The sequence below is a fragment of the Mustela nigripes genome, chromosome 2 (assembly GCF_022355385.1).
Source record: "Mustela nigripes isolate SB6536 chromosome 2, MUSNIG.SB6536, whole genome shotgun sequence".
In the NCBI taxonomy this organism is placed as follows: domain Eukaryota; kingdom Metazoa; phylum Chordata; class Mammalia; order Carnivora; family Mustelidae; genus Mustela; species Mustela nigripes.
In genome coordinates, this window is record NC_081558.1 from 113,171,549 (window position 1) to 113,198,207 (window position 26,659).

Genomic DNA, 26,659 nt, shown 5'->3' on the forward strand with positions numbered 1-26,659 from the left:
GGTTAAGCCGCTGCCTTCGGCTCAGGTCATGATCTCAGGGTCCTGGGATCGAGTCCCACATCGGGCTCTCTGCTCAGCAGGGAGCCTGCTTCCCTCTCCCTCTCTCTGCCTGCCTCTCTGTCTACTGTGATCTCTCTCTGTCAAATAAATAAATAAACTCTTTAAAAAAAAAAAAAAATAAGCAAGTTGAGGGGCACCTGGGTGGCTCAGTGGGTTAAAGCCTCTGCCTTCGGCTCAGGTCATGATCCCAGGGTCCTGGGATTGAGCCCCGCATCGGGCATCGGGCTCTCTGCTTTGCAGGAAGCCTGCTTCTCTGCCTGCCTCTCTGCTTACTTGTGATTTCTCTCTGTCAAATAAATAAATAAAATCTTAAAAAGAAAAAAAAGCAAGTTGAGATTTAGACACATAAATATTTGTGTTTGTGTAGGTAAAGGTTACTTTGAGAAAGTTCTAGAAGGACAATGGAACTGCTCTCCATCTTTAAGTTATAATAAGTACAATAAGATACAATCAGAAACTGGCTTTATGTAGAAATGCCCAGTAAAGAGAATTTTCTTTCATATTAAAATATCTATAATGAGGACTTTAGTTGGAGAACATAATCATCTATGGAGAAGTAATCTAGAGCCACCTAACAATTTTAATGTTCTTTTATATCAGGTTATCAAATTCTCTTGGCCTCATTTGGAGAAGTGTATAATTTTATTGTTTGGTTTTTTTCCTCTGGGAAAATAAGGTTTCAGTGATTTTGGGTTTTGTTGAGTTGACTTTTTAAAGTTTGTTTAAAAATAAACCTAACATACTAGAGTTGCTCATAGGCTGTAAAGCCTGGAAGGTGATGAGCCACTGTTTACCCTAACTTTCCAATACTTAGTGACATTAACATCTAGTCTGCTTAATACAGTATGTGCTTATAGATTTTGGAGGCAGATGTTGAAGTTCCAGGCAGAATGAATCTTTCAGAATAAATATAAATATGTCCAGCATAACATGTTGCACCATGACCCAGCAAGTGTTGTGGGGATATATGCCAACAGTCTTCTGCGGTGGTTCTGATATCCTTGGAATTTGCTGTGACCCATTTAGATCCTGGACTAGAGAACCAGGGAAAAGCGAACAAATGATGGAGGCCAGTTTGTATGCATGTGTGTATTTCTACACAATCAGTGATCTCCCTGTTAAGGGAAGTCAGGATTTTAGAAAAACCTTGTGTGTTAGACTTGTGTTAGAAGCCAGTTTGGTCAGTATTCAAGAGCAGACAGTTGATCCTAAATATGGTAGATAGAATTCAGATTCGTAACCTCCGCTGTATAATTGCAGGCTCCACCTACACTCACCGGTGGCTTTATTTATTTATTTATAAGATTTTATTTATTTATTTGACAGAGCGAGATCACAAGTAGGCAGAGAAGCAGGCAGAGAGAGAGAGGAGGAAGCAGGCTCCCTGCCAAGCAGAGAGCCCCATACAGGACTCGATCCCAGGACCCTGAGATCATGACCTGAGCCAAAGGCAGAGGCTCAACCCACTGAGCCACCCAGGCGCCTTCACCGGTGGCTTTAATAGGCGATGGAGGTTTGTTTCCTTGTTCTTCGCATTTTTTCAGCCTAAGGACTGGGGATTTTGGGGCCCACTTAACTTTCACTTAGGTCTTTGGTTCTCCTTCCAAGGGATATTTGTACTGTTCTCCCATCCTGCAGTTACCCAGCCTGGGAAGGCAGCTTGAGCTAGTTTCCCTATTTGGGTCAGCTGGCAACTATGTATTAGAGAGTTGGGATTTCTGGGATCCTGGGACTCCTAACACTTTAAAGTATTAATAATTACTGGAATGTCAAATAATCTTGGGTTTTAAAGCAGCCCTTTGTAGAAGTGGTGGTTGTGAGAAGTAGATGCTATTTTTCAGAAATAGTGTTTTTAGTATGAAAATGTAGGACCTGGGACACCTGGGTGGCTCAGTTGATTACACATCTGCCTTTGGCTCAGGTCTTGATCCTAGAGTCCCAGGATCAAGCCCCGAGTTGGGCTTCCCAGCTCAGCGGGGAGTGTGCTCCTCCCTCTGACCCTCCCCACTCTTATGTTTGCTCACTCACTCTCAAATAAATAGCTTTTTTTTTTTTAAGATTTTATTTATTTAATGGACAGAGATCACAAGTAGGCAGAGAGGCAGGAGGAAGCAGGCTCCCTGCTGAGCAGAGAGCCCGATGTGGGGCTCAATCCCAGGACCCTGGGATCATGACCTGAGCCGAAGTCAGAGCCTTTAACCCACTGAGCCACCCAGGCACCCTTTTTTTTTTTTTTTTTAAAGAAAATGTCCTTTTATTTATGGGGTAATCAAATACAGTCAAATATAGAAGCATCTTTTATAAAAATCACTGTTAGGTGTCTTTTAAAAATATCCTATTTAGAAATTAAATCTTACAGGGACGCCTGGGTGGCTCAGTTGGTTGGACGACTGCCTTCGGCTCAGGTCATGATCCCGGAGTCCCGGGATTGAGTCCCGCATCGGGCTCCCAGCTCCATGGGGAGTCTGCTTCTCCCTCTGACCTTCTCCTCGCTCATGCTCTCTCTCACTGTCTCTCTCTCTCAAATAAATAAATAAAATCTTAAAAAAAAAAAAAAAAGAAATTAAATCTTACAGAAAAGTTGCAGTATAAAGGACTCCTAAGTCTTTTTAAAAAAGAAAAAAAAGCAACAAAAGTCTGCACGTGTTTAAAGTTTATATATAGGTAAGCTCAGGCATGTGGACACCCATGGAGCCAATGCCACAATCAGGATAATGAACATATTCATCATCCCTGAAAGTTTCCTGGTGTTCCTTGGTAGCCCCTTCTTCTCCTTCTCCCCACATTGTTGGGCAATAACTCCTCTCCTTTCTGTCATGATAGTTTCATTTGTACTTATTTTCTACAGTTTGATATTCATGGAATCATCCAGCATGTACTCCTTTTTGTTACTGTTCTGGCTTCCATTACTCTGTGGTTATTTTGAAATTCATCCATGAAGTTCTGTGTATCAGTTTCTTCTTTGAATGGGTGGCAAATGTTCTGTTGTATGGATATGCCAGAATATGTATATCCATTCACATGGTGGACATTTGGGTTGTTTCTAGTTTTAGCTATTGCAGAAAAGCTGCTGTGAACCTTTGTGTGTAACTTCGTGAGGATGTGTGCTTTCATTTCTCTTGGGCTGATACCTAGGAGTGGAATGGCTATCATATGGCGAATAAGTATTTAACTTTTGAGGAACTTCCAAATAGTCTTCCAGAGTGGTTATAGTATTTTACTTTCCCACCAGCAGTTTATGATATTTTCAGTTTCTTCATATCTTTACTAACACTTTGTATGGTCAGTCTTTTTAATTTGTAATCAGTATATAGTGATATCTGTGTGGTTTTAATTTTTATTTCTTTAGTGATTAATGATGTTGATCAGTTTTTCATGTGCTTATTTGCTATCCATATATCTTCTCTGAAGTGTTCAAATATTTTGCCTGATCTTTATATGTTTTGAATTCTGTATACAAGTCCTGTATCAGATTTGAGTTATACCAGTATTCTCTTTTAGCCTGTATCTTGCCTTTTCTCCACAGTGTCATTTAAAGACTGTTATTTTTTAGTTTATGTGTAGTCTGATTTACTAATTTTTTTTTCTTAAGGATCATGCTTTTTGGTTTCATAACTATGAAATGTTGACTTAGCTTATAGTCACAGAGGTTTTCTCCTATGTTTTTTTAAAAGGTTTTTATCTTACATTTTACATTTGTGTTTCATTTTGAAAGAACTGCAAAAGTCTATTGAACCAGTCACCAGCTTTTCATATTTTGCCACATTTCACTTACCGTTTTCTCTATATATACATATTGTTTTTTCTAAACTATTTGCAAGTAGGTTGCATATATCACGTCCTTTTACCCTTAAATACTTCAGTGTATATTTCTAAGAATATGAATATTCTTATATTTTTCCATAGTTCAGTTATCAAATTCAGGAAATTTTTTTTGTTTTTTTAAAGATTTTATTTATTTATTTGACAGAGAGAAATCACAAGTAGATGGAGAGGCAGGCAGAGAGAGAGAGAGAGGGAAGCAGGCTCTCTGCTGAGCAGAGAGCCCGATGCGGGACTCGATCCCAGGACCCTGAGATCATGACCTGAGCCGAAGGCAGGGGCTTAACCCACTGAGCCACCCAGGCGCCCCAAATTCAGGAAATTTAATGTTGATATAATATACCTTCATTTATAGAACATACTCCAGTTTGTCCCATTAATGTCTTTTGTAGCTATTTTTCCCCCTCTGAAATCATGTACTACATTTAGTGGTTATGTCTCTATGGTCTCCTAAAAGCTGGAACATCTTCTGCAACTTTTTTTTCTAACTAAGCTTTGGTTTCCATAACATACTAGTTTTGGTGTACAGCATAGTGATTTGACATTTGTATATAAAAGTGTATATATATATATATTTTTTAAGATTTTATTTATTTATTTAATAGAGATCACAAGCAGGCAGAGAGGCAGGCAGAGGGGGGGGGTGCAGGCTCCCTGCTGAGCAGAGAGCCTGATGCAGGGCTCCATCCCAGGACCCTGAGATCATGACCTGAGCAGAAGGCAAAGGCTTAACCCACTAAGCTACCCAGGTGCCCCTGACATTTGTATATATTGTAGAATGATCACCACAATAAGTCTAGTTAACATAGTTAAGCCTGTTACCAATTATTGTTACACTTTTTTTTTCCCTTGTGATAAGAACTTTTAAGATCTATTCTCTCAGCAACTTTCAAATATGCTACACAGTATTAGTAACTGTGGTTGCTGTGCTGTACATTACATCCCCATGACTTACCTATTTTATAATTGAAAGCTTGTACTTTTTGACCTCCTTCACCCATTTTGGCCCTCTCCATTCCTGACTCTGGCAGCCACCAGTCTGTTCTCTCCATACATGGGCTTGTTTCTTATTTGTTTTTGTTGTTGTTGTTTTTTAAGATTCCGTGCATAAATAAAATCATCCAGAATTTGCCTTTCTCTGCCTTATTTCACTTGGTCAATCCATGTTGTCACAAATGGCAAGATTTCCTTCCTTCATTCATTCACTCATTCATTTAAGATTTTATTTATTAGAGAGAGTGTGCACAAGCGGGGTGGGTGGGGCAGAGCAGAGGGAGAGTGAGAGAATCCCAGGCAGATTCCCTGCTGAGCCCAGAGCCCAGCACGGGGCTCAGTCTTACAACCCTGAGATCATGACCCAAGCCGAAGTCATGAGTTAGATGCCCAACTGACTGAGCCACCCAGGCACCCCAAGATTTCCTTCTTTTTAATGGCTGAATAATACTCGTGTGTGTGTTTGTACACCACGTTTTATCTGATCATCTATCAATAGACACAGGTTATTTCCCTATCTTAGCTGTTGTAAATAACTCTAGTATGAAGATGGGGGTGCATATACCCTTTTGAGTTAGTGTCTTTGGATAAATACACAGAAGTGAAATTACTGGATCATATGATAATTCTGCTTTTAATTTTTTAAATATTTTTTTAAAGATTTAATTAATTTATTGAGAGAAAGAGTGCACAAGTGAGGGGAGGGGCAAAAGGAGAGGGGGTGAGAGAGCATCTTAGAGCAGACTGTGCTAAGCAGGGAGCCTGACACAGGGCTTGATCTCCCAACCTGGAGATCATGCCCTCAGCAGAAATCAAGAGTCCAATGCCCAACTGACTGAGCTACCCAGGTGTCCCTTTGGTTTTAATTTTTTTAGGAACTTCCATGCTGTTTTCCATAGTGGTTGTACCAATTTACAGTCCCATCAGTGGTAGATGAGGGTTCCTTTTTCTCCACATCCTTGCCAACACTTGTTTTCTTTTTTGATAGTAGCCATTCTGACAGGTGTGAGGTGATATCTCACTGATTTTGATTAGCATTTTCCTGATTAGTGATGTTGAGCGCCTCTTCATGTGTCGACAGGCCATCTGAATGTCTCTTTTGGGAAAATGTCTGCAGATCTTCTGCCCGTTTTAAATTGGTTCATGTTTTTTTGCTATTGAGTTATATGAGTTCTTTATATATTTCAGAAATTAATCCCTTCTCAGATGTAATTTGCAAATATCTTCTCCACTTGGAAGGTTGTCTTTTCATTTTATTGATGGTTTCCTCTTGCTGTGCAGAAGCTTTTGGATTTGATGTAGTTCTGCTTGTTGCTTTTGGGCAGCCCTTTTTTCCCCATGTCATTAAGTTTTGAACAATACAGGTTGGTTATTTATTAGAATGTCCATCAGTTGGGTTTGTCTGTTTCCTCATGATAAGATGCTGATTGTGTGTTTTGTTTGGAATGCTACACAAGTGGTGTTAAGTCCTCAGATAACCCCAAATGGAAGCACCTAATGCCCATTTGCCTCTTAATGTCTGTTTGTTGACTGGTTGTTATCCTGCTTCTCTATTGTAAAGTTACTATTTTCCTTTACCTTTTATTTAATTTTATTTATTTATTTATTTTTAAAGATTTTATTTATTTATTTGATAGAGATGACAAGTAGGCAGAGAGGCAGGCAGAGAGACAAGAGGAAGCAGGCTCTCCAAGGAGCAGAGAGCCCGATGCGGGGCTCGATCCCAGGAACCTGGGATCATGACCTGAGCCGAAGGCAGAGGCTTTAACCCACTGAGCCACCCAGGCGCCCCTTCCTTTACCTTTTAAAATCAATGTGTAATTTGTGAGAAGATGCTTTAGGATTTATCTAAGTATCAGGGTCTCGTTTGTCACCTCCCTGAAATATGAAGCATCCATTTATTATTCTGGCTTGAATCCGTTTTTGCCGTGATGGTTGTAAAGGTGTATGTCTCAGTAGCTTTCTCTATGTTAGCATCTTCTATAACCATAACTTGCCAAACTAAAAAATTAGTATTGGTAGAACATTGTTTAACTGCAGACCATAGGGGTGCCTGGGTGGCATCAGTCATAAGCATCTGCCTTCAGCTCAGGTCATGATCCCAGGGTTCTGGGATCGAGCCCTACTTCGGGCTCCCTGCTTGTTGGGAAGCCTGCTTCTCCCTCTCCCACTCCCCCTGCTTGTTGTTCCCTCTCTTGCTGTGTCTCTTTCTCTCAACTAAATAAATAAAATCTAAAACAAAAACCAAAAACAATCTCCTGCAGACTATATTTGGATTTCCAATTTTCCTATTTTTTTTTTCCAGGATACTACCTTGCATTTAACTATGATGCCTTTTTAGTATCGTACAGTCTAATGGTTTCTCAGTCTTTCCTTCTCTTTCATAACCTTGATACTTTGGAAGAAAGTGGGACTATGTTTTGTAGAATGTCCCCCATGGAGGTTTTATTATTTTATATATATTATTTATTTATTTATTAAGGATTTTTAAGTAATCTGTACATCCACTGTGGGGCTTGAACTCAGCCCTAAGATTGAGTCACATGCTCTACCAACTGAGCCAGATAGATGCTTCAGACTTTTATTATTTTAATAAATGACTAGAACTGAGAACTTTGGCAGAAGACGAATGAAGTTAAAACGCTGGCTTCCCTTTGCCCTCCCCCTAGGCTCCAGCTGCACTCAGCTTCTTTGCATTTCTCCCTCTCACTATACTTTCTGATCTCCAGCCTTGGTGCAAGCTGGTTTTCTGTCTAGAACACTCTTTTCATCTCCTCCCCTTCTAAAAGATGGGCCAGTGCCTGGTGATCCTTCTGTGCAAAAATTGATGCCACTTACGACCCCTGAGCTTACATCAGCTGTCCCTTCCATGTGCTGCTGTAGTATGCCCTGCTTCCCCAGAATAACTGATCATGTTTTGTTGTTTTTACTTCTGCCCCGCTGTAAGCTCCATTAAGGAAGGGACTGCTGGTTTTGTTCCCCTCTGTACTCCCACCATCTAGCATCGTGTCTGGCATAAAGTAGGCCTCAAGTATTTAGATGAATGATGATTATCATGAGATTTAATGTGAACTAAGGATTATGATCTAATTTCTCAAATATTCTACCATTTAGAGGAAGTGGGAACATGTCTAACATAAAGAGTTTAATTAGCATTATTTATCCAGGAGATACTTCATAGCCATTGTACATTTAAGTTACAAAGGTTTTGTGGCAACCTGGAAAAACACATGATTTTTAAAAATACAGCCATTATAATTTCAACTACAATAAGAATTTCAGCTATAACAAGAATTGGTTGACTTATTGATCACAAGTTTGTAACATTTAGGTTTTGTTTTTTATTTGTTGTTGTTTTTCTAGTAAACTCTAGACAGAACATGGGGTTTGAACTCACAACCCTGAGATCAAGAGTTGCGTGCTTTACCAACTGAGCCAGCCAGGCGCCCTGACATTTAGATTTTTATTCTCCAATATGAGGTCGTTGGGAGAAGTGCTTCTTAGGCAGGCAGATACGTGTGTGTCCCTGGGAGGATACTGTGATGGGTGGATCATGCAGAACCATGGGACAGACATGGCACGCTTTCCTGAGGCAGAACCTTTGTGCAGAGGTTTTAAAGAAAATGTTTAGTTTTATTATGAAGTAGGGTGCAAATTTCACGTGTGTATTTGTTTTTTAGAAAAAGCATTATGGTGCCTCCTTACTGCAGTAGGCAGCGCATCAGTCTCATAGAAAAAGCATTATATTTGGAAGAAATTCATGCATGTGGGTTTCTTTGGGCAAATTCATGTCACACTTTGGGTGAATTGGCTTTGTGGAAATTTTGAGAATTTTTTAGTCATTCAGTGAAATCCCTGAAGTTCATTAAGCACTCACATGGTGGTGGTTACACATCTCATTCTTTCTAGGCGGTTACCGTGCAGTGGACTTGCAGCCCCTTTGCCTGATATTTTCTGTCTTAATAACTAAAAGCTTTTAAACTTTGTGCTCACCCTAGAAATGTGTGGCTTATAAATATAAATAAATAAATATAAATATAAAATAAATGATATAAATAATATATTTATATGTATTTTAGATATATAAATATGTATTATATATATTTATATATAATATAAATGGTATATAAATATAAATAAAAAGTATTGCTACTTTAGATATTAATAGTCACTAAACAGCTACACATTGAGATTCTCACATGTTCATGTGTGTTCATTTGCAGTCAGGCGCAATCATGACCGTCCTTGCTGCTGTTTGCACAAAGATCCCAGAAGGGAGGCTCGCCATTATCTTCCTTCCAATGTTCACATTCACGGCAGGGAATGTGAGTATTTTTATGAAGTGAAGTGCTGGGGACAGTGGTGATATTTTTACATTGACTGAATTCTTGCCCTTAAATTAGAAATGTCAATGCTGGAGGAATCAAAGTTGTACCAGTTCTATTCTCTTTTGCTGGCTTTTAGGCCCTAAAAGCCATTATTGCCATGGATACAGCAGGAATGATCCTGGGATGGAAATTTTTTGATCATGCAGCACATCTTGGGGGAGCTCTCTTTGGAATGTAAGTATGAGTGTAAGTGATTGCTGCACTGCCATCTTGGGTCCTCTCCCGCTGCCCACCTTAAGAAGGCGGAGCAAGGCAGTTAACTCTGGGATGGAAGCAGGGGCCGGTGGGGGTGGGAGGGTGAGAAAACCTGCACACAGTTTGCTTTAGCCTTGCCTGACTTCACCACATGAGGTAGAAGGAGAAGAATTACAGTCTTGGCCCAGCCTCAGTTGTTGGTGGAGCTGTTGTGCCTTTGACCTACCCTTGATCTCCATTCATCCCAACTCGGGAGCTGTCAGGATTGCTACCCCCTCTTGGGATACTGTTCCCCACCCCCAGTGTGCGCTGTTTTCTCCTTTCTGCACTCTCAGGCCTCCTCTCCTGCCACCCCTCACCTCCCTGTCACCAGTGCTGGGCAGACACAAAGTGGACACTGCCTGGGACAGATGTCCAGGTGTGTGGTGATGTCTGAACAAGTAGAGGCTGGGGATCCTAAACCTGTGTTTACTGGGCATCTGTTAGGTGGCAGGCTCTGAGCTAGTGTTTCCATTCTACTCTTACTACCTTCATTTTACTGATGGGAAGCAGGCTCAGAAGTGATCTGCCCCAGGTCAGATAGCTAGGAGCAGAGCAAAGATTTAAACCCAGATCCAAAGTCCCTTCCACCTCCATCACACCATATTGAGCACAATAGCACAGTGTTCACAAGATCTTCCATTTGGGTGTCACATGATGGAATGTTGCCTAAAATGTAGTGGCGCTGGAGCGACTATCACAGAACCTCAGGACTCCTGGAGCCCATCTGACCAGGAGAGTCCCTTCAGCAGAGTCATTGTCTATTGGATGTACTGGATCCCCTAATGGACTGTTTTTTCCTGCATAAATGTTGCTTTTTGTGGCATTTACTTGGTTTTTACTTTCTTTCTTTCTTTCTTTTTTTCCCATGACAATGGAAAACTTAAGCTTTTTAATTAAAAAAAAAAAAAAATCTATTCTAAGTGGAGCAGTTTTGCCCAGTAGGCGGTGGAATAAATGCCATTATGCCATTTATAATTTTCAGTGATGATTAAAGAATCGCATATGTGAGTGAGTTCTGGCTTTAACAGCAGCACATTATAAATAGTAGAAACTGACCTGATATTACAATGTGAGAAACATAAAGACTTAGGAAAAACGGTTCGGTTTTATGAACTCTAAATTTATCTCTCTGGATCCTCCCATTTATACATAAAGGATCTTCTCCCCAGCAGGTTTTTATTCTTCTGAACTATAATTAGATGACCTTTTCCATTCTGAAAATAATTGGGTCAAATGTATTTTAAAGTACAGGATCTGAAAGGCAGAGGAGTCCCTTCTCTTTGCGGTTTCTAATTTCAGCTCCTTTCATTTACTAGATCGCAGTCACATCCAGAATTCATCTTTACCAACATCTTTAATTCAGTTAGTAAAGCTAAATATTTAGAAAATCGTACTGATGGTAAAGATTCCTTTAGTATCCTCCTGCATATTTCCTTGACTCTGTGTCTCTTACCTTGTACTTTTGCAATAATAAGTGCTAACATGTATTGAATATTTACTGTGTGCCCAAGCTAAGGGCTGATTTAATACTCTTAAACCCTGTGGGGTATTCATTTTATGGGAAGGAACTGCTTTATTTTATTTAATTTTTTCAAAGATTTTATTTTTTTGAGAGAGAGCGCCTGAATGGGAAGGAGAGTCAGAGGAAGAAGAAACAGACTCCCCGCTGATCAGGGAGCCCAACTTGGGGTTTGAGCCCAGGACTCCGAGATCATGACCTGAGCTGAGAGCAGATGCTTAACTGACTGAGCCAGTCACACAGGCATCCCAAAAACTGCTTTCAAGAAGGCAGCTGTTCGAAGTCACACAGCTAGTCCTTGCAGAGCTGAATTTCAGAGTGAGCACTGGGCTCTGCGGCTGCTGCTGAACAAACCCAAAACACCAAATCAAAACAGAAATTGATCGGGCACCTGGGTGGCTCAGTGGGTTAAGCCGCTGCCTTCGGCTCAGGTCGTGATCTCAGGGTCCTGGGATCGAGTCCCGCATCGGGCTCTCTGCTCAGCAGGGAGCCTGCTTCCTCCTCTCTCTCTCTGCCTGCCTCTCTGCCTACTTGTGATCTCTCTCTGTCAAATAAATAAATTAAATTAAAAAAAAAAAAAAGAAAAAACAGAAATTGATCACCTGAAAGTGTTTTCCTACTTTTAATTTAGCCAAATGACCAATTATATTTGAACTTCCAAGTATAATCAGAACAGTTTACCTGTAATATTCAAGTATTTGACTCTCCGCTTGAAATGAGAGGGTTACAGAGTGTCTTGGGAAGACCTTTATTAATGGAGAGCTCCTGACAAGTGATTCATTTTTTGCAGGAGTTTTACAATTGCATTCAAATCTTAAGTGATCCTTTTTCTCTGTTCTGTATTCACCACAAAATTTGACTAAGCCCAAAAGAATTTTGTAGCATGGTTTTTAATTGCATGTTTTTAAAAATGTCTTTTCTTTCTCTAAATTTACTGATTACTTTATTTTTCAACATTTTAATTATGACTATTTTTAACTATATTTAGTGAATATTAAAATTCAAGTACTTTAAAAAGATTTCAGTACTTTATAATAAACATTCAGAACATTAAAAATTGAAACATTAAACTGATATTTTGATATAAATCTGAGCCATTTAAATAGAGCATTTTTTCAGTCAGGTGTCTGGGGAGATGCAGAGATTAACAGAGTCTGGTCTCTGCCTCAGGGAACATGAAATCTGTTTGGGCAAACCAGAGTAAAAATAAAGGTGTCAGTCATGCAGCTTTCAGTAACAGCCATTCCAAATGAATCCCACCTCCTCCAGGAAGCCCTCTCAGCCTTCCCCTAGCTCAGGAGAGTAGGGGGTAGGTGCCCCTGAGTTATGCTATGACTGTGCCCCTCTCAGGTAGAGCTTCTAGTCTTGTAGCACATAGACCTTTGGGCTTCTAAAGGCAGGCCCTGCTCACTGGCACTCAGCTGTGTGTTCCTCAACTTCCATTAGGTGCTCTCTGGATGCTGCAGTAGTGGTGAGGGCACAGCTTTCAGAGTCAGATGAGGTTCTAGTGTCCTTTCTGGTGATCTCTAGTTGCGTAGCCCAGGCAGGGTAAATTACTAAACCTCTTGGTGCTTCAGCTTCCTCAGCTCATTGCTTCAGGCTGCTTTCAGGCAGTTTTAAATGCACAGAATGGGGATTGGAATTGTACTTTAAAAGATGAGGAGTTGGGGCGCCTGGGTGGCTCAGTGGGTTAAGCCTCTGCTTTCGGCTCAGGTCATGGTCTCAGGATCCTGGGATCGAGGCCTGCATCAGGCTCTGCTCAGTGGGGAGCCTGCTTCCCCCTCTCTCTGCTTGTCTCTCTGCCTCCTTGTGATCTCTCTCTCTGTCAAAATCTTAAAAAAAAGAAAAAAAAAAAAAGATGGGGAGAATTTGGATCAACAGATGACCCTTTGTGTAGCCAGGTAGGAGGTGATGAGAAGCATTTAAACTGTTGCATCTGGCTAGCTCAGTTGGTTAAGGTCTGCTTTTAGCTCAGATCCTGGGTCCTGAATTCTGGGATGGAGCCCAATGCCCCACTCCTGACCCCTCCCAACCTGGCATGCTCAGCAGGGATCCTGAGAGAGAACCCTCTGCCCACCCCCACCTGTGCTCTTGCACTCTCTCAAGTAAATAAAATCTTAAAAAGCTATTGAAGCCATCATTAGTGACATTTCTTATATATAAATTTCTTATATATAAATATAAGAAATGCTGACATTTCTTATATTTAATGTAGTGATGGGAGACCAGGCTTAAAATCTGTCTGACCTTCAGGTGAGTTCTTGACTGACTGCTTAGAAGCTCTTAGCCCCTGAGCAAATTGCTTTCTCTGAGACTTGGTTTCCTCGTGTCTTCATGGGGATTGATGCTTAATTGCAGTGGTGAATTAACAGTAGTATGTGTCATACATGGTCTGGCCCGCTTCGGCCTTTCACATACTCCATATTAAAGGTGAATCATTGCTCTATAGCAAATAAATTAATCAACTATTTAATAAGCGAGATAGTAAATGACCATGGCATTCAGTTTTTTAAAATGTCAACTTGTTATCATCATGATACTTAACATTAGTATGTCATACTGTTTGAATGTTGAACTTGGTTTGTTTTTCTTTTCCCCAGATGGTATATCACTTATGGTCATGAACTCATTTGGAAGAACAGGGAGCCTCTAGTGAAAATTTGGCATGAAATGAGGACTAACAGCCCCAAAAAAGGCGGCTCAAAGTAAAACTGGGATTGGATGAGACTGGTGCGTGTGTCCTGTGCTGCCTCAAGAGTCCCAGGACACATCAGCCCTGGAGTGACCACGTCTTTGCTTCTGCCTGGAAGATACCCAGCACCGAGCTTTCCCAGTATTTTAACTCTATCCCCAGTACATGTCTTATTAGAAAGTGAATTATGACAAAGTTGTGAAATAAAGGTTTCTATCTCTAGTTTGTAAACAGAGGGTGTGTGTCCCTTTTGAAGAGCACTGATGCTGCCCTGGAATCGTGCTGTTAGTTATATTTGATGTAGCAGGAGCTGTGAACTTGGTGGAACTGCACAGGGAAGGTCTGAGACTCAGATGCTTGTTTTTGTACTTTGGCCTTCTTGCATCTCTGCTTACTCACCTACCCCTTTCCTTGGTTGGTTGGCAGGTTAAAAACAAACAAACAAAAAAACCTTCTGTCTGTCATGACTGAAATAACAGAGGTAGTATTTTCTAAAAGTTTTCCTAAGAAAGGTAATGTTTTCTGGCAGTGAGTGGCATATACAAAAAGCTATTTTTAGGCTTCGTTTTCTAGATTAAAATTGTAGCTAATTTAAGCCTTAGAAGGAAATATCTTGGATAAATTCAGACTTGAATCTGAGCCTAATTGCATCTTGTATTTGAAAATGTACATTCTTTGAATTGAGGCATCATACTGAAATAGCAGAGTGGCCATCAGAACAGCTTCCCTATGGTTGAATTTGTGTTTGCCCTCATGATTAAAAATTATTTCTAGGAAATGCATTTTGAGAATTTAATAGTATTTGTTGAGATGATTTATAGGAGAGTTTTCTTTGTCCTCAAGAGATAATACCAGTTCTTGCACTTGGAGGGAGTGCAGCCAGCTGTTGAGGAGGGGGTCAGGCTTTATGGAAAAGAATGAGTTGTGCCCACCTCACAGTGCTGAGCTGAAAGGTAGCATGTCCTCACACAGAGGACTTGTGTAGGATTTGACAGTTCATACTCTTTTTTCCCCCAGATTCTTCTCTAGTGAAATACCAATTATTCTACCAGGCAGAAAGGATTTTATCCTAATGTCACTTCCGAGAGAGAGAGAGAGAGAGAGAGTGTGTGTGTGTGTGTGTGTGTGTGTGTGTGTGTTTCTTTTGTCCTAGCCCTCATTTTGCCAGTAAGGAACCAGGGTAGTTGTGTGTGGGAACTGCTCGGGGTCACACTGCTGTGCTTTGACATTAGGAACATACTATGCCAACAACCCGGTGAGACACAGATGAGGCAAGAAGCATTTCCCAGAGATGGGATGGGAGGCTGAGATAATATGGACATTTCGTATGGAGTCCAAAATGGAATATATGTCTTGCTGTGGGCAGACTAGGGACACGGACTGTGAAGACATGTTTTCCTGCTTTGTGATGGTTAGGGAGGGAGCATTTAGAAGGTCAAGTCCCTAAATCACTTCTCTGTCCAGAACACCCCTCCGTGCTAGTGCCTTTCAATAGGCAAATGCCATTCTCTCTGTGAGAGGCCTTGTGAAGGGTCAGAGCCCAGCCCTGGAAGCATGAGCCTTACAGTTGAGAGCTTTGGCAGTTGTTTCTACTCTTTGCCTACTAGGGTGTTTTCTCACTGTGGCTTCTCTGCTGACACCTGAGCACCCAAACTCCATGTTCTGTCTGGCTCATGTGCCTCTTGGGCTGTGCCTCCTGAACTGGCCTGTTAGGTGTGGTATCCCCAGGAAAGCAGCTATATTGTCTCACTCTTCCTCCCCTGGCTTCAGTTATCTTCATGAGGATGTCTTCTGAGCTCTGGGCCTGTGGACTATTTCTGTCCTTAGTACATGCATCTACTGTATACCAGATATGGTTTCAGGTGCTGGGATCCCACTCTCAAGTATCTCAAATATCTCAAGTGTCACTCCTGGCTTAAGGAGTGATCTCACCAATTGGAAGCCAGAAACTTGGGAGCCATTCTAGATTTCTTCCCCTCCCATGTCTAGAATCCAATACCCCTTCCATTCCCAGTGCCTGTGCCTTGGTTCAGTCCCTCATCTCTAACCTGGACTGTTGAGACTGTTCTCCAGCTGGTCTCTAAAATTTCCTTGTGTGTCTTCATATGGCCACAAAATGCTGAAAATACTTCAGTCACTCCCTGTTGTCTTCCATGAAAAACTTGTGGCTCCCGAGGCTCTCTGATCCAGCCTCTGATGGCTTTGGCTGAACCTCCCAATCCTCTATCCTGCATTTCTACCCTGAACCAACTACCCTCCCTCATTACAGGTGGCGGGACCAGCTGCCCTCCCCCACTTGCTTTATCCAGTTCTCTTGTTACCTACTACACTGAACCTCTGGGGTCCCCCAGCATTATTCCAGGCACATAGTAAGTGCTCTTTGTTGCTTAATGAATGATGAAGAAATAAAAAGAAGAGCTATCACTTTTTTTTTTCTTTTTTCCTGCAGGATGGAGTATTGTATTCTCCAATGTCCCAAGTGGCTATCCCAGGGCCCTGGAGTATGGAGGTCACAGAAAGCTTGTCCAACCCAGCGAGAGCAGGTGTGTAACTTCCCAGTGACTTCCCAGTGTGCTCCTCTCCTGCTGCCTCCTGGGCCATGGCTGGGCCATGGCCTGGCCACCGCAGCTGTCCGTCAATTTACTATGATTGGAAGCTGAGAGGGGGTGGTTTGGGGGAGGAATCTGTGTCCTGACTGGTCAGGGCTCCACTGCAGTTTTCTGTTCTAAGATGCAGACTGGAGATGGTCCAAGTATGTGCTGGAGATGGAGCTCTGGCTAATTAATGCTGTTTCAGTCGTGTGATTAGTCAATGGTCTGCAGTACACATTGAGAGCATGTGTCAGATACTCAGGAAGTCTTTTGAGTGTGCCCAGGGAGATGTTTCTGATGCCCTGTCGTGCATTAAACAGATTGACCTCTAACCTGGAGGATTACCCAAACTTTGCAATAAAAAAAAGAGTGCATGCACAGGAGGGAAGGGAATGTTTACAGCACAATGGCCAGAGACCGCAGCTTTATAATGCCAAGTCTTCTGTTGCCATGATTTAAAATGAGGGATTTTAGAACTCAGGGAAAGGTCAGTTGAGGGCTAATGCCAGTTCTCAATGAAAACTGGATTGGCTGTTAGAAATTTAGCGTCGTAAAGGCAAATAGTGACTCACTGGCTGATTTCAAGCACGTGTCCTCTGAAAGCATGCCCCCCCCCCCCCCCCCCCCCCCCCTGCCCCCTGATCCCCCCCCCCCCCCCCCGCCCCTGCCCCGTCTGCCCTGTGATCCCCGCATCGCTGCACCTCCGCCCTGTGCACCCTCCCGCGAGTCCCCATGGAGCAGCCTAGCACAAATGCTGCAGCCCTGGTTGCTCTGCGAGCCCCAACAGCCCGGCAGCGGCGGTCTGCGCCCATGCGGGTCCAGGACCATGGGCGACCGCGTTGTTGCCACCCGGCTCTCGCTCTTGGGGAAACAGGTCCGATTTATAAAATAGTATTAAAGGAACTTTGGATTAAAAGGTGAAACCTTCCAGCTGGACACTAGTGAATGCCTGCAGGCGTTTTGGGGTGCCCACCCCCCACCCCCGCCTCTGCGCCCACGGGTCCGTGCTCCTCGGCGGCACACACCCAGGCCCCACCGGGCCCTCCTCTCTCCACGGCCGGCCTCCCCCAGGGCAGGGGGCGGTGCTGCGGCGGCGCGGGGAGGGCCGCGGGGGCGGGGACGCCGGGCGGGGGTGGTGCGGCCGGGAGCGCGGGGAGCCGAGCGGCGGGCACCGGGGCCGGCATGGCGTGGCCCTGCATCAGCCGCTTATGCTGCCTGGCGCGGCGCTGGAACCAGCTGGACCGCTCCGACGTGGCAGTGCCGCTCACCCTGCACAGCTACTCGGACCTCGAGAGCGAGGAGCCTGGTGCAGGCGGCGCCGCTTCCCGCAGGGGCCCGTCTCCTGCAGGCACCCGGGACCCCGGCCGGGACGTGCCGCTCACTCAGTACCAGCGGGACTTCGGCGTGTGGACGGCCCCCACGGGGCCCAGGGATGCTCCGCAGGGGCGTGGGTCAGGTGTGGGCGGCCGCAGGAACAAGCCCCCCACGGCCCCTGGCCGTGGTGTCTACGTGCTCCCCATCGGCGACGCGGACTCGGCTGTGGTGACCACGTCGTACAGGTATGGGGCTTCGAGCAGGGGGGTGCATCGAGTCCGGACGCCTTGGTAGGAGGAAACGGAGGCTGTGAACCATGAGGACCACCTTGGTGGGGAGGGAGGAGGCACCTGGAGCCCCCATCCCACACCATTTGGAGAGCTGTAGGCGACCTCGGAGGTCATCTCCTTTGGTCCCAGGTCCTAGTGCACTTCGAGGTATCGCCTTCGCTGCTCTCTAACAGCTCCCCCACCCCCATGCCAGTGAATGAGCGAGCATCTCTGCTGATAGGGAGCTCACTACCTTGCTCACACCTCACTCCTCTCCCTCCTCTCCCTCACCCCTATCAGAAAGCCCTGCCGTCAACTGAGTTAAAATCTGCTTTAACTTCCACCAAGTGGATCTCGCCATAGGCAGGGTATGTGCGGGTCAGCTGCCTGAGCTCCCTCCGCCCGGTGCCCTCTGTGAGGCTGGTGAGGACCAGACAGGGCTCCCAGTAGGTGGCCCCCTAGGGAATCTCGCTGAGTGACTGAGATCTATGGGGCCACCCTGCCCCCACTTTAGCTCTGCCCCTGGACAACTCAGGGCATTCTTCTTTGTCTTAATACAAAACTTGTAGTAGAAAACCGGGAAATTACAACAAATTCCTTTAACCCCACCCAAACTGGTAGTACTTTCTAATCCTTAAGCTTTGAGTTCATACCCATTTGTAATTCTTCTATGTTTAGATACTGTACACATTTTCAATTTTGGATTTCTTCATGTTACTAGATATTTTTTTACAACAGGAATTTTAGTAGACATGCAGTGTTTTATCCAGAGGATTTACATTTGTCCATATATTGATATATATATATATATTCCAATTATTAATCTGTCCTCATTGAATATTTAGAATGTTTCTAATTTGAGACCATTAAAAACACTTCTTTTGATCCAGTACTTCATTTCCAGTTTTCCTTGCAAGTATCCTTGAATGTGGGGTGGGAACTAAGGAATCTAAGGTATGTTGCAACAGTGTACTGCAGAAGATGGAAACAGTCCCCTGTGCTCCTGATGCAGCTGGCTAATTATGACTCCACCGTAGGATGGGCTACTGGGGAGCCTAGGATGTAGTGAAAGCGGAAGGTCTGGAAGATCTTGGATGGGTGTATGTCAAAAAGCCAAAATGCAGAACAGTGTGTCTGCTGTTTGTGTTTTTAAAAAGGGTATGATATTCGCGTGTCTGCTCAAGTAGGTTATCTCTGGGTGGATGTGTGGAAACACAGGAACCTTTGGGGAGAGGTGGGAGGGCCAGGGAGGAAGGGATACTGCCAGGGGCAGAACAGCACTGACTGACTGACTTCTCACCCTTTCAATAACTTTTTTTTTTTTTTTTAACATGTACATGTGTTACCTTTAAAAAAACATTTTTTCAGAGAAAAAAAATTGTTGTGATGAGCATCCTTATAGCTAAACGTCTTTGCTCCTTTCAGTTTCTTTAGAAATTCCGACCTGTGGAATTGAAGGAGCAAAAAGGTATGAACTTCCCCTCGGTTTTATTATTTAAAAAATCAACTGTATTAAGGTGGGATTTCCACAGAGTAATTATTTAAGACATGTAGAAGGTTCCATCTCCCCAGGGTTTCCTTCATGGGCATGCAGTTTTTCAGGAACCTAATGGGGAAAGGTAGTTGTGGGATGGGTCTTGTGCTCACCGATGCCCACTCACGCTGACTGCTGAAATGTACAGGGGAACACCAGGGCAGGGCAACACTGAGCCCAGCTCAGGCCCTTGCTAGGCTGCAGAGGGTTCAGACCGCTGTGTGCTTGCAGTGAGCCAGCTGGAGGGGCCTGAATGGTGAGAGGCCCAAGGGCCTGGGTGTGCAGCACCTTCAGAAGACTGCTGTTCCAGGCCAGGAGCTGGAGAAGGGGCAGAGCCTGCAGGGAGCCAGCTTCAGCTCAGGAAAGAAAGAACTTTCTAATAATTCCAATAGACTGATGCTGAGCTCCTCCTCACTGGTAATGTTCGAGCGAAGGCGGGGCTTTTAGAAGTGGCCCCTCACTTGTGTTGAGCAGATGGTGGGTTTGAACATCTTGCTGGGTCCTCCCAGCTCCAGTGATACTAAAGGTACAAGTTGTTACTTTCTGCTTACCAAGTGCCAGAAACCAGGCTCAGGACTTCCCATAGATTATCTCCCTAAGATCTCACCCCTGAGATGCTGCCGTCTCTGCATCCCTTTGTTTCTTGAGCTGGGTCCTGCAGTGGTGGAAAGCTACTGCACAGAGTTGGGACTCACCAAAGCTCTTGTTTTCTGGGGTATAACTTGGTGGGTCATGTGGCCTCTCTGACGCTTTCCTCTTCTGTAAAACAGATAGCCAGAGCTTGACTCCTGGGGTCCCCATACCCACAAATCGGGCCTAGATCCAGGACCACTGCTGAACTTGGCTCCCCCAACAGGGTGCCAGCTGACCTCTGGGACCCCTCACCTCCCAGCTCTAGGACTTGATGTGGGAAACCATTCTGACTCCTTGTAAGACCCATGTAATCTGAGTGAACTGTTTGAAGAAATTCACAAAGAAAAGGAACAGATCAGGGAACCCGAGGGTACTGGAGTCCTCATGGTCACTCGCCAGCCCCTGCTCCTCTTAAGAAAACTCACTGGCCTCACTTGTTTGGCCAGAGGGGCGCTGTGGATCTTGCTCTTGCAGCCAGCCCTGGTCTCTCCCCTCTGGGATTCCCTAGGTGCCATTTAGCGCCTTTGGCCCAGGATTTAGTTCCACTGGCTCTGGAAGCCCTCCTTCCTCAGTCCTCTACCTCTTTCTTTGCTGGGTGGGGCACAGGACAGACCACTGAAGTGCCGGGCACCAAGGTTCATTATAGCCTCCTGCACGGAGATCAGTAGCCCTTTTCATGAGGAAGCTCATGAGGAGGCTCAGAGAAAAGGCATTTGAAGACTTGAGAACCTAGGGTGCTCGGCATTGCCACTGGTGGCCCCTGGCTCTTAGTGGGACTGCAGCCTTCAGGGTTCAGCTGAGGCCCAGACCAGATGGATGCTTGGTCAGGGGAGGCACCTGGCGTATGTGGCTTGTCTTGTGGTTTTATTATCCTCTTCACCAGAGCCATAAATCTGCTCTCCTCTCCCTGGCCATCAAAGGGTCCTGCTGTTTCTAGGTCTGAGTTTCCATCTCTGTCCCCGCTGAGGTCTTCCCTCACTGGTCTCCGGCACCAGCCCCTCCCAGGAGCAGCCAGGGGACATTGCTCTAGCTCCTGGCTCTGATCCATTTCTGTGCTGGGACCTCTGCAGCCACCCTGGGGTGACAGGCTTGGGCTGCCAGGCCCAAGGCTTAGCTCAGTTTGGGGACAAAAGGGCGCGTCCAGGGGAAGACCTGCTTCCCCAGGAGAAACGGAATGGCAGATGGCTCGGGCAGCTGGTCTTTGGAACCTTGCAGCTTCCGAAGCAAAAGTGATCTGATAGGGCCCAGGCCCAGCTCGCCTCCTGGCACCTCTGAGCGCTGACCACGGACAGACACAGCTGCTCCCTACCCCAGCGGCCAGCCTAGTGGTGCCCAGCTGTGCTGCTGCCAAGGGCAAAGGCAGCATTGTTGACTTCTGGGCCTGAAACCCAGCCAGGGCTGTGGGTGGGAGGAGATAAGAATGGATCCCGCCCGCATGTGGGTGCTGCCCCTGGCCAGCTGGACACTTTTCTACAGAACACTGTCTTGGCCAGGTGCTCCTATGGACACGGCAGGTCTCTGCCTTCGGAGTCACTGTCTAGCACAGGAATTGAGAGAATTTAAAATAGGTCTTAGTGCAAAGGAACCAAGGAATTAAATCTTTGTCAAAAAATGTACTCTGAGCGGCGGCTGAGTGACTCAGTTAAGTGTCTGACTCTTGATTTCAGTTCAGGTCATGATCTGGGGGTCATGAGATTGAGCCCTGCCCAGCAGGGAGTTTGGCTGGGAGTCTGCTTTATATTCCCTCTCCCTCTGCCCCCTCCCCCTCTAAAAAAATAAATACGTGAACTAAAAAAAAAAAATGTACTCCAAGAACATGAAGCTGGTTTGTGCCAGCCTTGTCACATCTATCTATGGAGTCAGCCACCCCCAGGTCCTCCCCTTCTGCATCCAGGCAGGAGCGCCTGTGCGCACGGTGTCCTGCAGAAGCCAGACCAGCTTGTCGTTGTTCGAGATAGTCACTACAATCTGTTGTGTTTTATAGGAGTTAATAAGACCACTTATTAAAAAGTAAACCTAGGGGCACCTGAGTGGCTCAGTGGGTTAAGCCGCTGCCTTCGGCTCAGGTCATGATCTCAGGGTCCTGGGATCGAGTCCCGCATCAGGTTCCCTGCTCAGCAGGGAGCCTGCTTCCCTCTCTCTCTCTCTGCCTGCCTCTCTGTCTACTGTGATCTCTGTCAAATAAATAAATAAAATCTTAAAAAAAAAAAATACCTAATACTGAACTTATTTTTCCTTCTGTTATAACCAGGTACAGAAGACCTTTGCTGTGCTGGGCACTATCTGGGACAGCACCTCCCTCCTGCGGATGTAAAGGCCACTAGTGGCCTGGCTGGAGGTGACCAACCTGCACTGGTTCTGGGTGTCTCAGGCCCCTTAGAGTTGCCTGGAGACTAAAGAGGGAGTACTGAAGCAAGGGCTGGGACTTGGTTTCCAATACCCAGCACATCCCAGGTGTTCACATCTGGATCCAATTTAGCAGTGGAGAATGGCCAGGACATTCCAAGCAGCACAGGACAATGGCAGCAGCCCCTGAAGAGTCGGGAGGGCTGACTGATCCTGAGCCAGGTGGTAACCGTGTCCTCTATTCCAGACAGGAGTTCCAGGCCTGGACCGGAGTGAAGCCACCAAGATCCACAAAGGCAAGACCCACCACAGTCATCACAACCCACAGCTCCAGATGGGACAGCAGCCCTGGGGGTGGCTTCCAGGTCAGCCTGAAATGGGTGTGGCAGGGCAAAGGGCTGGGCTCCCGGCTGCAGAGGGAACAGAGGCCCCCTTTCCAGGTTAGGGACTAGGAATCGGATTTTGATGATGCAAAATGGCATTAGGGCCAAGGACAGTAGTGTCTGAGCACCCAGTCATCCTTCAGCAGAGAGCCACAGTGGTCCTTTCTGCTGGCCAAGGTGGGGCATCTCCCTAGAGCAACTTTCTGGTGAGCAGGGTGTCCCGTTCCCTCCTAAATCCCAACCTACCCTTGACCGCTGAGCAGTAACAGTGAGCCTTCTGTGTCCTTTGCATTTGTGTTAGAAGATGGAAGGGAGGTTGGGACTGTTCAGCTTCCTGATGGCACCCAAAGGAGGCTTCAGGGAGCAGAACAAAAGGTCCAGGTGCCATATTGGACCTAATGCAGTGACCTGCCCTGTGCATGTTTCCCACACAGACCCTTTAGGTCAGCAGTCTCAACTCTTGGGATAACAAGAGGCAGAGATTTTCTTCCTGGAGCTGGGATGGGAGGTGGTGGGGAAGGAAAGTGGAGGGAAAGGCACACTGATATGGGGCCACATTTCATTTTTCAGGCCCCTGAGGGGAAGAAGAAGTTCACCCCTAACCCATCAGCCATCTTTCAGGCTTCAGCTCCCCGGATCCTCAATGTGTAACTGGCCACACTGGCGCCAAGATGGGGCTGTCTTCGGCCACTCAGGGACTGGGTGAGATCCTGGGATGGCCCCTCTGCTGTGTGGGGCAAGGCCCCTATTTCTTACTGTGGGCACCACTCCTCCCCGGCTGCCACCGGGCTGTGGGGCCTGGCACGGATGGACATGGTAGCACCCAACTCAGCTTTGGGCCTCAGTCATCCTCTTTTTCCTTGAGAAGTGTACAGAAGGCTTCAGATCTTTTAATTGCCTCTTTTGGCCTTCCTTCAGTTTTTAAATCTGAAGAACTTAAGGATCAATTCTGTTGTAAACAGAATTGGTCTGTGCGGGCTGAGGAACACAGACATAACAGGTGCTTGAAAGAACCAGTCTACTTATAGTTGTTTTCCCAGGCTGCATGAGAACTTTGTGACCTATGGTAACCCAAGGGGACTGTCCTTGGAGATGCCTACAAATGGCTACACATTCAGGTGAAGAGATCTTGGGTTATTACCTGCATGTGACTCACCATGATGCTGAGTAACTAGAATGTCAATTCCCAAAGGAACAGAGTATCAATCACAGGGTTTCAATTTCAGAGACATAATTTAGGTCCCAGATGACCCTTGTGTTTTTTCTTTTTTTTAAAGATTTTATTTATTTATTTGACAGAGATCACAAGTAGACAGAGAGGCAGGCAGAGAGAGGGAAGCAGGCTCCCTGCGATGCGGGGCTCGATCCCAGGACCCTGAGATCATGACCTGAGCCGAAGGCAGTGGCTTAACCCACTGAGCCACCCAGGTGCCCTGACCCTTATGTTTTAACAAAAAGCTTCTTCTGAGGAGTGCTTGAAGTGCTTAATGAATGTCCTTGACCTTGTAGGTTTCTGAGCCCCACATTTTATTACTAATTCCAGTTTTTTCCCTTACAGTTGACGACTAGAAGGAACACCATACATACTGGCAAAGAACTGGGAGCATTTTTGGGGACGAACTGGCATTAGCCTCATTCTCTGAAAGACTTTAACATGTTATCTACACCTAGATGACTCCCACCCTGCTCTCTCACTTACAGTTGGGGGAGCTCACTGTGGGGAGGCAGCTGTCGGCTTTGGAAAGCTGCCTCCTTTGCCGGTAAGTCCCAGCCCACGTTGCCACGCAGAGCGAGCCTGGCCCAGTTTTCACATCCGGCGGTCAAACATTCGAAGGCATTTCTGTCCGCTCTTGGAGATTAGAGGCACAGGCTAAGGACAGTTCTTGGTAAGGAAACTCCAGGATTTCCCTGTGGGTCTTCTTCCCTCTCCAGCCCCCAAGCACTGCGTCTGGTGAGCATTTAGTTAAGCCATAGCCGCGGACCTCCTGTTTCCCAGCCCCTCGGACGACTTGGAGCGGGGCTGGTCCCTCAGAGGGAGGGCTGGCTCTGGCTGGCACAGCCTTCCTCTTAAGTGCAGCAAAGGAAATGCTCTGAATCATTCTAAAGGCAGAACCAAAACCATATGCTTACACAAAGGGTTCTATTATTTCTGACTTCATTGGTTTGCATGTTAGACGTTTCTAAGAGAAAAGAGACTGCCTGCTGCTGTGCATTCTGTGGGAAATGAACAGATTAACCGTACAATCTCAGATTTTACTAAAATGCAAAAATGTACTGTTACAATTTCTTGTTAGCTTATTTCTTTAATTATAAACCTGGAGCGCCTTCTCATGTCTTTATCATCCTCTCGGACTTTGGTGGATCGTGGCTATGACTGGTTGCCCCTTGAAGGCTGACAAATTCCAAGGTCTCTCCGTTTGGACTGCCATCCACAGTGGTGTCTTACACGGTATTCACAGGACACACCAACCTCCCCTCTTTCATGTGCACCACCCTCTGCACCCCTGAAGCTAGGGTGAAAAGGTCCTCTTTAAGCTAGTCTTGGGCTAACTCCTGACTTCTCTACTCACTGTGAGCAGCTTCCATTTCCTTATCTGCAGAGTAAGGAGAACACCCCTACCTTGCTAGTAGGAGTTTCTGTTTATAGGCAGTGTGCTTATTAGTATAGTGAATGGCCAGCAAAGTACAAACATGACAGTTGTGCAGATATGACAATTGTCCTTTCCTGCCCAGGCCCCCCTCCTTCTCAGGGAGCTGGCTCTATTCTCACTTGCAGGTTTGGCCCATCTGAAGCCACTGACAGAGTCTTTCTCCCTAGACCCTGCTTGTGTCCCCCTTCTCTCCCTGAGAGCCTGCAGACCAGACCGAAAGGCTGTACCTCAGCTGGATCCCACAGGCCTGCCTTTCCTGGCAGCCTTGGCACCAAAGCAGCGGGAGGACCCCTGCCTCACATGGCCTGCCTCTGAAGGCAGACTGCATGCCCCGGAACCTTTTTGGAATGCACCAGAACAGACAACTTTTCACCAAACCCCAAACTCGATAATCCTCTTTATTAGGCTTCATTATTAGAAGACTCAGGTTCTGAAGAAGGAACTTCCACCCACTCTAGGTCTTAGTAAGGCCTAACCTCCCATTAGGCTTTCCAAAGCAACTGGGACAGTAGTCTCGGGCGTGTGGTAATGACCACATACACACATATATAAAAGAGGAAAATGCAACGAATACTAATGGTGATTATCTTTGGGAAGGGGAATTATGGGTAACTAAATTTTTTACACCTTACTATATTTGCTAAAGTTTCTATATAATAAGCATTTTGTATTAATTCTGTAAAGAGTAATGTTTTTAAAAATAAAAAGTTCAATCTGTCAGCTAATTTCAGCCAGAAGCAAGCATTCAGTATCAGTGATTCCATAACCAGTGTTAGCACTGCCAGCAACTGCCAGAACTTGCCCTGAGGATGCACTGTGACACCCAAGTGGAGTGGTGCCCCTGAAGTCCTCCCCCACAGCCGCTGAGACCAAGGTCCCGCCTTGTGCTCCATGGTGCTTCAAAACTCAGAAAAACCCAGTACAAATGAGGATACTTTCATACCTGTACTAACACCAGGATTTTCAGCCAAACTCCTAAAAAGGAGCTTTTGAAAAACCTTGACCCTACAGCCCCACCTGGGCAGACGGGGGAATGTCCCCTTTAGTGGGGTCAGGTTTGCCAGCGCTGTTCACACAGGCTTCTGTCAGGAAGAGCGAGTCCCCAGCTGAGGAACTGCCTGGGACATGAATCTCTGTCCTGAGGCTCCAGTCAAACCTTGGCTGAGATCAACCTTCAGGAAAGGAGCCTAAGCAACACCCCTATTCTCCTTACCCTGGACATTTCGA

At 45.5% G+C, this 26,659-nt stretch overlaps 2 protein-coding genes across 4 annotated transcripts in view; both read left to right on the forward strand.

The window, feature by feature from the left end:
* Positions 1–13,933, forward strand: part of PARL (presenilin associated rhomboid like) — a 52,152-nt gene extending 38,219 nt beyond the window's left edge. For both annotated transcript variants that reach the window (XM_059391443.1, XM_059391444.1), the window contains 3 exons: positions 9,099–9,200; positions 9,340–9,437; positions 13,620–13,933. In XM_059391443.1, coding sequence (XP_059247426.1) covers positions 9,099–9,200; positions 9,340–9,437; positions 13,620–13,728 — 309 coding nt within the window. In that variant the 3' untranslated portion in view covers positions 13,729–13,933. The remainder of the gene's footprint in view (positions 1–9,098; positions 9,201–9,339; positions 9,438–13,619) is intronic.
* Positions 13,934–17,424: 3,491 nt separating this feature from the next.
* On the forward strand, positions 17,425–26,157 carry MAP6D1 (MAP6 domain containing 1). Of its 2 annotated transcripts, none has more exons than XM_059391446.1 (4): positions 17,425–17,861; positions 22,646–22,763; positions 23,352–23,781; positions 24,340–26,157. In XM_059391446.1, the coding sequence occupies exons 1-3, from the start codon at positions 17,485–17,487 to the stop codon at positions 23,430–23,432; spliced, it is 576 nt and encodes a 191-aa protein (XP_059247429.1). In that variant the 5' UTR covers positions 17,425–17,484; the 3' UTR covers positions 23,433–23,781; positions 24,340–26,157. The 2 variants fall into 2 exon arrangements, with proteins under 2 accessions (XP_059247429.1, XP_059247428.1); XM_059391445.1 differs by having other exon boundaries at positions 23,352–23,483.
* The last annotated feature ends 502 nt before the right edge of the window (positions 26,158–26,659 follow it).

Bases quoted from the DNA above. Each gene is read 5' to 3' on its own strand.
- MAP6D1 (XM_059391446.1), top strand. From the start codon at position 17,485: ATGGCGTGGCCCTGCATCAGCCGCTTATGCTGCCTGGCGCGGCGCTGG. The intron at 17,862-22,645 runs GTATGGGGCTTC...CCTCTATTCCAG, and splicing joins GTGGTGACCACGTCGTACAG to ACAGGAGTTCCAGGCCTGGA. The intron at 22,764-23,351 runs GTCAGCCTGAAA...TTCATTTTTCAG, and splicing joins GCCCTGGGGGTGGCTTCCAG to GCCCCTGAGGGGAAGAAGAA.